The 13,908-nt window shown below is 38.9% G+C and overlaps 1 protein-coding gene across 1 annotated transcript in view; it reads left to right on the forward strand.

The window, feature by feature from the left end:
• The window catches only part of LOC140240532 (protein phosphatase 1H-like), a 35,421-nt gene extending 22,347 nt beyond the window's left edge, over window positions 1–13,074 (forward strand). The window contains exons 2-9 of the mRNA XM_072320299.1: window positions 1,528–1,899; window positions 3,042–3,165; window positions 4,557–4,823; window positions 5,514–5,626; window positions 8,222–8,425; window positions 9,733–9,904; window positions 12,190–12,341; window positions 12,668–13,074. Of these exons, the coding sequence (XP_072176400.1) occupies window positions 1,652–1,899; window positions 3,042–3,165; window positions 4,557–4,823; window positions 5,514–5,626; window positions 8,222–8,425; window positions 9,733–9,904; window positions 12,190–12,341; window positions 12,668–12,866 (1,479 nt within the window). The 5' untranslated portion in view covers window positions 1,528–1,651 and the 3' untranslated portion in view covers window positions 12,867–13,074. The remainder of the gene's footprint in view (window positions 1–1,527; window positions 1,900–3,041; window positions 3,166–4,556; window positions 4,824–5,513; window positions 5,627–8,221; window positions 8,426–9,732; window positions 9,905–12,189; window positions 12,342–12,667) is intronic.
• Window positions 13,075–13,908: the final 834 nt, after the last annotated feature.

The raw sequence follows: 13,908 nt of genomic DNA on the forward strand, positions 1-13,908 counted from the left end.
TCTTGTCCTGGGCTAAGGAGAAAACTGACCTTTTTACACTCATATTTCTTAGCCCCGTACTTTCCAAACCACATGAATATTCATGATTACGCTGTGCACTGTACAAGTACACGCACGCACCGGCAGCACTTGATTACCTCGTTTCTGATTGGTCAGTGGGGGGTCGGACTTCGTCTCCGTCGCTTAGCCCCGGATTATTTTTTCGTTCTGTTTACACTCGCTTGCTTAGCACCGCAATTGCGGGGTTAGCACCGCAATTGCGGTGCTAACCCTGCTATTTTGCAGGGCCAGATAGTACGGGATTATCGATGGGGCTAGCCCACTTTCGCAAAAACAAGTGTAAACAGAAAGTGGGCTAAGGAAAGTCCGGTACCAACGGTGGGGCTAAGGCCCCCCCTTAGCCCCACCATTGGTACGGGACTAAGCCAAAATTTGCAAGTGTAAAAAGCCCTTATAAGTCCCGAGACGAAGTCGAGGGACTTAATAGCCTCCAGCTCCTGAAATAGCATTTCAAACCCTGCGGGTGGAACGTTTGGTACATGTTCCCGACAACAAAAGTCATCATCTGTTATAGAATATGGGTTAGTCAAATACGTCAACGTCAACCACCAGCACAACACACTTGATCGCTCGCGCAGAGCCAAATTCACTGTGCGCGGGTCCTTCTGTCATTTGTTACGTAAAAATGTTTTCCCATGGGAGAACATTACAAAAATGTTCTCCTATGGGCGAACATAACCAATGTTCCTCCACCATGTGACTGTGTTTAGCCAATCACTAACCGGTATTTGACTAATGAATTTGAAAATGTTTTCCCATGGGAGAACATTACAAAAATGTTTTCCCATGGGCGAACATAACCAATGTTCGTCCACCACGTGACTGTGTTTAGCCAATCACTAACCGGTATTTGACTAACCCATTTAATATACATGTTTATGCAACACCTATTTAGAATGTAGCTATCCGATTGGTCGATTGCCCATCTGTGACAGTTAGTGAAAAGTTCCATTGCACGCTCTGGCTGTCAGCAGTGCAATTTTGTTTAAGCAAAATGTTCCATTGCACACGCTCTGATGTCACAATAAACAAACATGTACCGCGTGCACTCAACAATTACAAGCGCACTTACAAGCGCATGCTTTTGTCACTCATTTTTGTAAACAACTCCGTTTCGCATACGTACATACACGGTGACTTGCGACTGTGAGGCTACTCATTTGTCTTTCACGGAAAATGGTTGCCATTTCTGTGCTAAATTCAAGAATCTGTGAGTACCAAATCTGTTGACGTTCGAGGTGTTTTATAAAACAATTAGTGTATGGTCTTTACTCGTGCAATGGAACCAGATTTCGCACTCGGTGAAAGATGAGGCGCACTATTCAACTTGGCATCGCCTCGTTGAATAGAGCGCCTCTATCTTTTACCTCGTGCGAAATCTTGTACCATCGCACTCGTGACCATTCACTATTTGTATGGTAATCAATGCCTTCTTACAATGTACATTTCTATTTCCCTTTAAACCAGGTATTCTATGCTACACACCTGCCACCTCAGCCAGCCAGCCATCCATCCAACTAGCCATTCAACCAACTGTCTGTGTCTTGCTGTGTCACTGCGGTGACATCTTCAAAACATCTTCCAAGCCGCAATGCACCGCTTTCGACAAGCCGTCAGCAATGTCATGGCAAATGTTGCCACCATTCAGCACACTGGCAGATTGCACAATGAAAAGTCACCAGAAGACGATCCAGAGAAGGAGGAAAAATATGAGTACTCCAGGGCAGAGTTTCTTCAGCTCAGCTCGGAAGAAGTGACAATAGCAACGGATATTGTGATCAGGCCCATTATGGTTCCTAGAGATCTGTCAAAGTTACCATGGTACTGTGGATATGCAGAGTAAGTCATCCTCGATAGTACTTGGAGTGCCGCATGACCGCAAATCATGTAACATACTACGTTTTACTTCGATGCACTTATCAAGTAAAAAGATAATATGGATATTTTTCGGTTGTGAGTAACCCACTTTCTAAACTTGCAGGAAAAGTGCAAAATTACAAAGCATCTGAATGCAAGTATGTAATAACTATTAACGTAGTTGAAATGTAGTTATCTTGACTTCTTGTTTCATTACCCAGGAGGAATGTCGGTATTTGATTAGTTGATGAACATGTCTTGATATTGTGTGATATCATGTATTAAAATGAATAAGAAAAATTCATTCATGCACCTTTGCTGAGAGTTTCAGATGCCACTTGATTCTTTGTATTTTATGGCCTTCATCGTGAACACTCAAAAAAGAAGTCTGCTATGATATTAGAAATTAATGTATTTGTTTACCACTTACTGGTTGTTTTAATAGGAATGTGTATATTTTTCTAGATGGAGTATATTATATAGGTTTTTATTAGTTTTGTGGTTGCTGTGGAAGTCTATCACATCCTATCTCTGCAGTTCTTTCTGTAGTATGAGGGATAAGCCTGTGGTTGTGCATATATAGCATGCTTGTTAGAATCATCTTTTAGGGCAATGTCAATGATGTGCATATTTACGCCAGAGCAGCTGGTAGTGCATGCTGTCAGAGTTGGAAGATACTGTTTCTCATGATATATTTTGTAGCCAAGCCATTGAAGTAATGTGTGTAGGGGGACTTTCTGTGAAATCTTATGTTATTCTTCTGTGTCAATGCGTTCCTCTTCTATAAAAATAGTGATGCTGCTTATACTTATCAACAATGTGTCTGTGTATGACAATACTTGATTATTTATGTTTAAAAGTAGAAATTTCAAGAAGTTGAAAAAACTAGTCAAAAGCATGGTGGGAAGTAAATACGAACTGCGTTTGGATGTGTTATAGCAGGGGCGGTTCCAGGAATGCCCCGCCTTTACAAAATTAAAGGGGGGGGGGGTTACACTGAATGCAGTATATTATAGATAGATCTACTGTAGAGAAGTATCACCTACACCCAGGTAATATGGGTGAATATACTATGTGTGGCTTTCTCTTTTTTCTTCAGTTTCTCGTTCTTCTCTCACAATCAGGGTTGTGAATGCTGGGAAGAGTAAACGGAATGAAGACCAGGCAGCAGCCAGGCATATGGTGATTAGCCACAAAGACAGGGAGAAAACGCTGGACACAAGCCCAGGAAACGGGATTCAGAAAAAGGTTGAATTTTTGCACCATTTCAAGAAAGCTTTTTTGAGACAGTCTTGTGTGTATGTTTATTTCCTGATAGTTTGTCAGAGCAATTGAGTGTAACCTGAGCTCACCTTCAATATGTACTTCACAGAAAACCACATCTAAAAGTACATTGTAGCTTGTGTAATGGATTTGACACATTTACCTGACAATTTAGGACTTGGTATGAATGGTATGAAATGATCTATATAAAAAAGGATGACATTAGAGGCCAGATGCTCCGGAAGTTGTGAGCCATGCTGTAGAATTGGACAACCTGACAACATGACTGTACTTTGTTTGATATACAAGCTGTATGTAAAACTCACAAGTTCATGTGGGTGAAGTTTTAGTATGAAAGGGCATCACAGTGAAACGCTCTTGTTAAAAGCGAAGGTCAAACGTCTTGCATGCGCCATAGCGTGCACTTGCACTGCAGATGCATGGGAGACAGAAATTCAAGCGGGAGATCATTTGCAAGGGTGAAAGAAATTTCTTGTGAGTGTTCACTGTTTGATTCCCCTTTGAAGCTCCTAGGTGATCACCTGAGAGTGACTAGCATGAAAGAGGCATAATGATTCATATTTCAGCATGTCATTGACATAACTTACAAGTCATCTTTGTTTTCAAACATTGTGTAGAAGATGTCAAAACAGCCAGGGAAATCAGAAGTATCCACTGTATGTGCATGCCACTGGAATGTTTTACTGATTTATACATGTCATCTCTTCCTTTTTCATGCAAGTTCTAGTGCAGCATGAAATGCACAACATGATATTTAGATTCTGTGTTTTGTAGTCCTTGCCAGCAGAGTCAGATAACAGAAACACTTGGTCACAGTGTTTATGAGTTTATAGCTACTTTTGTCAATGTTGTCAGTTATCACCAAAAATTTATCACAGGTAGGGTTTGAGGAATTCATGGGAAATGGGTGAATGGATTCACTTGATGGTTGTCCATGTACGTGTACATTGTATTTTGTGTTGTTATATGGGATTATTATTTTCTGCAGTAAAAGGTGAAGTTGTTTGTCTTGGAAGGGCCGTGAAATGTCTTTTTTTCAATGTGGGGGCTCTGGCCATGTGCTGAAAAATGTTAAAAAAAGTACTGGTAGTCATATTACTTTAATTTTATAGAATGAAAATTTTGAGTTGTGTTAGAGTGCATTGCATGTAGCAGTCGGCTTCCTGCCAAATGGAATTGACATGTAGTATGAACTGTCATTTTCATTTTTTTTTTTACTGCTTGTTTTTGTTTTGCAGTTGATACTGTATTGTATGCACAATTTTGTCTTGTTATGTTTGCAGAGTGAGCTTGGTTTTCTCAATACGTGTATCAAAATGTGAATCATATCTTTTTTCTTATATATATCTTTTCAGGAACTAGATCAAATTCCATTCACATACTTTGGTATTTTTGATGGCCATGCTGGATGTGGGGTGTCTGTCATGGCATCAAGGGTGCTGCATGATAAAATCCTGTCCAAGCTAGAGTCGGTATATGACCTCCTGGCCAGTAGTTCAGTTGAACAGCGGCAATTCACACGTTCTGGGGACCAGCGACCCAACAAGTGGCCCTTCAGTGAGAAGGAAGTATCTGTTGAGAGCCTCATTGTTGGTGCATTCGAGTCTGCATTTGTTGAGATGGTAAGTTGTCTGTGCTGGAGATTGAACCAAGTTTATATCAGGAGAAAAAAAAGATTGAACTGTGTCTTTCTTAGTGGCAAAATAAATCAGGGGCAGTTTATGTAGAGTTGTTCAAGATCCAACACCAATGTGATAGGTAGTGCACTCCCTCTAGTCTGTGTTGGTCAATCACTTTCGCATGTGTGCTTCCAACTGCCAAAGAATCAGTGTGCTTCAGTGAGATTTTTTTTTTTCTTGTGTTCTGCCAGTCTCTTACCAACAAAACTTGAAGTGGACTTTAGTAGCGGGAGATTCTCAACACGACACTGTCATAGCTGTCTGAGTTTATAACTTGAAAATGGTACAATTTCTTTCAAATGAACCATCGGTTTATTGAGACATTGTCCACAAATGGGAAAACAGTCATGCTTTTGAAGTCCATGGGTTGCCTAGTTAATTCACACGGGCTTGGGAATTTTTGAAGGGAAGGTTATGGTTCATGTACTTGAGGGGAGAGGTTACATCTAATGCTGTTACTGAAAGAGCTAAAATCGTCGTGAATTTATCATTCTTTTTGTTTGTTTTTTGTTTAAACAAACTTGCCAAGCCAGTAGTCCTTTGATTATTCATGTCTTTCTTGAAATGAATAACAACATGACATTCCTTCAGAGATTTCATTTCACTGTGTTAGTATCCTTTTCATTTCCACAGGATGAACAGGTGCGCAAGGAAAAACTTGAGTATCATATACCTGGAGGTTGCACTGTGTTGGTAGCCGTCTTCATTCTAGGCAAACTGTATGTGGCCAATGCAGGTGATTCAAGGTAAGATATGCTTTCGGCATTACATATCTTAGCTCATGTTGAATAACATGATAATGTTTCAGTCTCAGAATAAAACTCACAATATATTTTTGTTAGCCTTTTTTGTTAACCCTTCAACTCTGAGATCATTACCTTTCAGCTCTCAGAGCTGTTTTGTTGCCGTTTCTCTCTGAGAGTCTTTTTTGATCTCTTCATTTCTCAGAACCTTTGAGATACTTTATTTTTGTCACCTTCTTTTCCATAAGTCTTCCATTCTCAAAGCTTTTTAAACTTAGAATTTTTCAGAATATATTTATTATCCCTTCAAATCATAAGAGCCATTTTGAAAAACCTTTTCTTGTCAGAGCCTCTGAGATCCTCGTATTCATGGAGCGCTTTTATTTTTTTTGTTGGGCTTCCATGTTATGGAGCCTTTTTCTTCACTCTTCCATTCTTACAACCATAAGAGGAGAATGAAACCCAAATATGCAATCGTATGTGTGGATTGAGTGAATGCAGAAATATCAGTAGAACACAGAGAAATGTGAGGGAAATCAAGCACTCCATTAAAAAGTTATGAATTTTAAAGTTTGGTACCATAGCTGGCCGAACAAGAAGAATACAGCAATTTGTGATGTCACAGTATTATAGGCAGTGATATAAAGAAAACACAGGATTCTACAAATGTTTATTTTTTATGTAAAGCACACATTTCCTTTTACTTGTTACTGACATATGTTTAGGGTAATATTATTCTCCCTGCTATTGGAAAAGGGTAAGCCAAGTGCTCTTTCATTATGCAAGAAAAGTCAAAATATGTTGAATTCTCAACATATTTTCTTTATATTGTTGTCTTATCGTTGTCTTATTGTCTCCCCTGGCATGTATGCCATAGGATGCTTTGGATTCAGCAGCATTATGCCACTGTCTCCACTGCCTCCGAAGCATCACATTCTAGTGTGCACTCTCGCGGCCACAAACCTTGACTGATTTCTTTGAAATTTTGTATGGAGGTTCATATTGGTAGTATCTCCACACCTATAACTTTGGGTGATGCTGCCCCAGTGTTGCGTCTTTTATAGGGTAAAATGCCATATTTTTGTCCATAGTTTGTGTGCTGTCTAAAGGTCACATTTGTTAACGGTTTTTGTTCAAATTTGGTATGGAGGTTTATCATAATTATGTAATGTACAAGCCTATAGATTTTGGATGTGCTGCCCCCAGTGTTCCATCTTTTATAGGGTCATTGGTGGATGATTTGAGTGCACTCTATACTATAGGCTACATTTCTTGATGGACTTTATTCAAATTTGGTATGAAGGTCTACCGTACCTATAGATCTTGGATCTGCTGCCCCCAGTGTTCCGTCTTTTATAGGGCAAAGCCTAGGTTATATTGTTGGTGGATGGTTTGTGTGCGCCCTATAGGTTACATTCCTTAACAGATTTTGTTCAAATTTAATATGAAGGTGTACCATGATGAGCTACAAGTTGAAAGATTTTGGATGTGCTGTCCCCAGTGTTCCGTCTTTTATGGGGTCAAAGGTCATATTGTTGATGGATGGTTTGTGTGCGCTCTAATAGGCTACATTTTTTGACGGATTTGGCTCAAATTTGGTATGAAGGTCTACCTTGATATAATCTACAAGCCTATAGATTGTTTATATGCTGCCCCCAGTGTCTCGTCTTTTATAGGGTCAAAGGTCATATTGTTGATAGATGGTTTGTGTGCACTCTATAGGCTATAATTCTTGACAGATTTCGTTCAAATTCGGTACGAAGCTCTACCATGATATAATCTACAAGCCTATTGATTTTGGAAGTGCTGCCCCCAGTGTTTCGTCTTTTATAGGGTCAAAGGTTGGTTGTTGGTGGATGGTTTGTGTGCTCTCTCTAAGTGCTGGGGGATACAATCGCATTGCGCGGCAATGGACATTTCTAGTTATACAGTGATGGCTGTGCCAAAACTTTACAAATTTATAACCTTTGAATGAACGAATATTTCTCAACTTCTCTGATGTATTCTACTAAATATTTCTGCATACATTCGATCTACATAATATAATGATAATAATGAAATTTTAATAGCACATATAACAAATATTCAATGTATATGGGTTTCATTCTCCTTTAAGATTCTTCAATCATCATTGCTCTTTCATGTGCCGTTCTTGAGCTCCCAAGACATGTAGCGTGTGCACATATGCTAAAACTTGTTTTTACCACAGATCATATTCTGTTGTGACACGTTCCCATTTCTACAGGCAATAATATTTGATTGATCATAAGGTGGAATGAACAGCTGTGTCAATCACTCATGCTTTCTTTGTGTAGAGACATTTTTGTCTTGCTGATTTACAGTGCCATCTACACTGAAGCATTGCATGTCAACTCTGTCAACTTCTTGACATCCTTCTCTATCAACTGCTTTAACAACATGAGCATGGAAGGTCTGCACTTCTGGTAGTTGGCTTGCAGTATGCAACTTGTGAATCTTTTTAAGTAGTAGAACATCCACATCATTTAATCAAGTTTTTAATCTATTACAGCTAATGATATATCTAAGACAAATTTTGTATTTCTTTTGTGTATTTCTATTTGTTGATCTGTGATATAGAGCAATCATCTGTCGGGGATATGACATCATCCCCATGTCAACAGACTTTACTCCCACCACCGAGAGACAGAGACTTCAACAAGTGGCTAGCTGTAACCCCCACTTCCTTGGCAATGAGTTCTCCCATCTCGAGTTCCAGAAGCGGGTCCAAAGAAAGGACCTGGGTAAGAAACTGATGTATCGGGACCAGAACATGACAGGATGGTGAGTTGGGCATACAGTACAGTCTGACCTCTCCTATCCGGCCTCCTTTTATCCGGATCTCTCTATTATCCGGATGCAATTTTGGCGTGATTGTTTTCTTCTATTACTCTGATAATTACGGGGGAAGGAGGAATTCAAATTCAAAACAAAATTCTTACACAAACTCACATGAATTACATATTATTCCCAACATAATTGGCATACATTCACATCAAATTTTCATCTAAATATTAAACACACATTCAGACAGTCACTATCTCAAATTTGGGGCTGATAGCAAAGAAAGAGTTTCAGTGTATGCTACCTGCAATAGGTTACATGTACATTTTGTACATGTATAGTGTACATAATGTAGCTACCATTTGGTAGGCAGCTGTGTGTATGAAACATTGAGTCTCCCATATCCAGCCAAATCCCTTATCCGGATGAGTGCCGATCCCGATATATCCGGATAGGAGAGGTCGGACTGTACTGTACTTTGTAGTGACTGTTTCTGTTTTTCAATTTGTTTGTTCCTTTTGTCCCTTCTTGATAGATCATATCTTGACCTGAGGTCCACATGTCATTGAAACACAATATGCAATATTACTACACAATAATTTCCTGCTTATGCGCTACTGGTTATTCAGGAAACATGTCAAAATAAACACAAGGATGCCATTTGCAAATGACCAAAGGGCCAAAAAAGATTTGGAGAGGTACATGTAGAATGAATGTGTGCAAAGTGCACAGTCCAAGCCCCAGTCCCCTTAGGTTCCCTTTGGCCCTTCTCTAATCACATAATAACTTCTTGGCTTTCTTTGTAATATCATAAATGATTTTCTTTGAAGCTATATCTTTTTGCTCTTTTGCTTTGAGGCTGGAGCATCTGAGCTTCCACCTGTCTGCATGGCTTCTTTTTGTTTGTGTGCTGTCTTTATGCACAGTGTTTGCTACTGACTGATCAACAATTTGTTGTCAATGTGATATTGATGTAATGTAACAAGTTAATGTGATGTAACATTTCACAGGAGTACTTTCATGTATCATTGGTACGTGTCATGTGAACCAACAATGTAATTAAACTTCAGTGCAAATCAGATAAGAATGTATAATTTGTTTATGTTGTTGGTATACTTCACATAATATATGACTACCAGTCTGATTGTTATTCATCCAATTGGGAGTTTAACTGTATGCATGTAAATACGAAGGTATGTCACTTTTTAGAAAAGTATTTATATGCTTTTATGTAACATATTCAGTTGTTAATTTACAATGTATTAATTTCTGTAAAAAGCCCTCTATCTACTTTTATCTGCTATCAGGGCATATAAGGAAGTGACAGAGGCTGACCTGAAATTTCCTCTCATTTATGGTGAGGGTAAGAAGGCTCGAGTACTAGCAACAATAGGTGTAACAAGAGGATTTGGAGACCATGAACTTAAAGTCCACAGCACTGACATCTACATCAAACCATTCCTCACACCTGTCCCTGAGGTGAGTTCACTCATTCGAAAGTGAAACGTTTTCCATTTTATTCATGTTTTAAGATATTGTAATTCATAGAATGGAGAGATTTTGTATTATATTGCACAAGATGACTCTGTATGTCCTCTCATAATGATTTGTTGTTGTTGTTGTTGTCACAGTGTCTCATACTTGTGTTAGCTTTCACTTTGCTCTCTGACAAATGATACTCCCAGTATGATTATCTTTGTTCTTGAGAGAAGGATATCTCAAATAATTGTTTGACACTAACTTTTCTCATTGGTGGCCCATTCAGGCTGCTAAGATCTTTAAATATGAAATTTTGGTGGCCTGAAAAAGTTTTAATGGTGGCCCCAAACAAAAGCAAATTCAATGATCCATTTTGAATCTTAGTTACCTGATAGAACTTTTTCAAAAATTTGGTAGCCCCACATCAATTTTTAGTGGGCCTGGGCCACTGCTGATATTGAGGCCTGTATGTACAATGTATGTATACTGTAAAACCAGAAACATTTGCAGCATGAAACTTTGGCGAATTACCAAATCTGAATAGATTTAGAAGTATAGTACATGTACATGTACTAGTAATGTAGGGATTTGTTGAATACGCACTTCTGGCTGATATAAAACACATAACAAAACTAAACTTCCACTACCAAACATGCGTAGTTACGAAAAACCTAAAAGCAAAGAGGAATGCACACTTATAGTACAGGTACTAGTAGTTGATTTCAGAAGCATACACAGCCTTGTTCTGGCATTCAATACATTGTGTAGACAAAATCTTTCATGTGCATTTTACTTTCGTGAATCTTTGCTCCTAGTGAAATGTCATGCACATGAAAATTTCTTGATTTACAGTATAGTAAATAGTGTATTTACAACAATATTTACCTCCGCCAAGGGAGGAGGTAATATGTTTTTGTTACCGTTTGTTTGTTTATTTGTTTGTTTGTTTGTTAGTTAGTTTGTCCGTGTGCAAAATAACTCAAAAAGTAGCGGATTTGGATGAAACTTGCAGGAAAGGTTTAGAATGATACAAGTAACAGATAATTAAATTTTGGTAGTGATCCGAGAATTTGGGGGGAATTTATGAAGGATTTTTGATATTTTGACAGGTAGGGTCAATGAACTTTGGAGTTCAGGCTGCGCGTATTTGAGGTTTACATGCGCGCACTAAAGTGCGTGCTCTAGTTTCTGCTGGGGCGAGGCGCGCCGTGCAGCTGAGGGTTAATGACGTAACAAAGGCTTCTATATTGGGGAATCGGGCGATATTTCAGTGGGTGGAAATCACTGATCTCTATGGAAGAGCAAGATCATGGTGGAAAGTAGCTGCTTGGCGGAGGTCTGCGCTCTCAGAGTGCTTTTCTAGTTATTATTGGTCAAATTAGTACCATATGACATCCCTTAAAGGTAGGGAATCCCATTTGCATGCCTTAAATGAAGAGTTGTATAAACACAGTGGTATGTTGAAGAGAGTATCATTTTAGAAACTCCCATAAAGTATTGAAAGTGGAAGGTAACATTTAAAACTCCCATAAAGTATTGAAAGTGGAAGGTAACATTTAGTACATTTTTATTGACCGTTAGATTTTGAATTGAATTCTTTTCGGGGCTCACCGTAAATTCCAGTACATCACTAGGCTACCTTTGCAGACCCATGCACTGCATGTGTGCCCATCATGTATATTTTGTGAATAAAGTTCATCAAAACTTACAAACATTTCTATATGCATTCTTGCCACACACTCTATATGTTATTACATCAGCTCATATACTTTTAGATTTGTGTTTATAGATAAAAAATACAGAAGACTGCAACAAAAAGGCTTAAGTGTGGCTGACACACAGAACTACTGAGTAGTTGAGTTTTGTGCATTATTCAAATTGTAGATAACTGTTGACTTCCAAATTTCTAAGCAGTGGCCTAAACAAGTCCCCTGAGGTTCATATTTAATGTTTTGCTGCATTTTGGGAGTTCTGTAAAAGGTATCCCCTACCTTTAACTTTGTTATAGTTCAGTTGTGATCTGTACTTTCTGGTTCTTGCGTAAGTAATTCTGTATTAAACAAATAGTATACAGGTTGTAAATCAATTTTATAAAGACATTTTATTTTAAAGCAGTGGTAAATATGCTCTTTCATGCACTATTCTAGCCAATATTTCACTGGCCAAAGGCTGATGTGAAATAAATTTGCAAATTTTCTTGCATTGGTCATTGTTATTATCTAGTGTCATGCGTTCATGATTGTATACTATCAAGTTACATCAACGTGTCCTTCTATTTTGTGCAGGTCAAAGTCTTTAATCTTTTTGACAAGGAGCTCACAGAGTCAGACGTCCTTATCATGGCATCAGATGGATTGTGGGATGTCCTGTCCAATGAAAGGGTGGCTGAAGTGGTGAATGAAGTCCTGGACAGCTTTCCACCAGATGACTATAAAAAGTGAGCTCTTCAGGCATTGTTTTTCATGTGATTGAGAAATTTAATCACATGTGATGTGTAACTAATACTTGATGAAACACTCGGTAACATACTGATGCAACATCTAACATTTGAAAACAGAAGAATCATAAGCGTTATGTTGGTTGATTTTGCTCATCAAAAAACACACAAAAAAACCCTGAAAGGCTTGTGCATCTGTGTTAGATACTGTAGTTTGGTAAATCGCTTGCAAAGACGATAAATTAACAGTTTATTGAATAGGGCCGAGGCCTCTTCTGATGATGAAAACATGAAATGTGCATTTAATCCCCCCCCCCCCCCTCCAGGTATGCATCAGCAGCACAGGAGCTGGTCATGGCTGCACGAGGTGTGCTGAGGATTAATGGATGGAGAACATTGAAAGAGAACAAACAGGGCTCAGGTGATGACATCACAGTTTTTGTCATTCCACTCAACAAGCACTATGGCTTGGACCGTCAGAGTAGCCTCACGGAATCCAACGACGCAAGCCCCATGAGTAGCTAGCAAGGCACCCTAGACTCTCTTGGCATCTCATACCAACCAGAATGAAAGACTAGAAGCAGATGCAGCTGTGGTCAATATGTTGTTACCTACCAACGCCTGCAATATGCAGGAATGTTCCAGATTCGTAAGGATGAAGAAGTAAAGGTAATTATTTGGCACTGAAATAATGCAAAGCAATTCTCAAGGGCCATATATCTAGCCATATGTCTCTTGCAGAGAATAGCTTAAACAGCTATGCATTATTTCTGTGACTGAGATCCTTGTGTTGTGTTTTTTAGGAGAGTCGGAATACTTGATACATGATAATTGCACCATCTATAGTAACAGCCAGTCAACTTTCTAAAGTTGCAGTGTTGCTGTAAATGATGCATCAAGTGTGTGTAACAGATACAGATCTTTGATTCATTGTTGCCCAGCTTGATACTCCTGAATGAGTGATATGAAGAAAGGAAATGTTGCTGGTATGGGGAGAAATATTGTCATGGAACTCAAGTTGATTTGTGCATTAGTTGGAAAGTAAGGCAAGGTGTCAAATGCAGTGGACAAGCAAGTGACTTGCAAGAGGTGGTTGATTACTGCCAGGAATTACCAGTATTGACTGTAGTAGGGAAAGTGTGTGATTAAAGTAAGACATGTCACTACCATGCTGACAGAGCCAAGTGTTAGAGTGAACACCTTGTTCCTCAAAGTGTACAAATTGTGGTAACACTGTTCATTTTCAGTGTATGGTCTCCTGTTTGAAATGTAGAATAATCTGCTGAACTGACCCTTTGTCCAGTAGTTGTAATGAGCCACTCTGTAGGGTGACCAATTTTGAGCTTGTCATGATGTACACACATGTCTGTTCCATGCCCTTATCATTCATCAATTGCTAAGAATTATTGTTATAGTTTAATAGAAAGAAGCTGCCTTAGTCTCAAGGATCTCTAGGCCATTTTTCATCCTTGGGGCCTGCTGTACCTCTTGCATCAGGTTTTTAACAGTCTGCTAGAATGTAAGGTGGCCACTGGTTGTAGAACTGCTGAACATTGTAAATCTTAAA

This window comes from Diadema setosum, chromosome 2 (assembly GCF_964275005.1).
Source record: "Diadema setosum chromosome 2, eeDiaSeto1, whole genome shotgun sequence".
Lineage (NCBI taxonomy): Eukaryota > Metazoa > Echinodermata > Echinoidea > Diadematoida > Diadematidae > Diadema > Diadema setosum.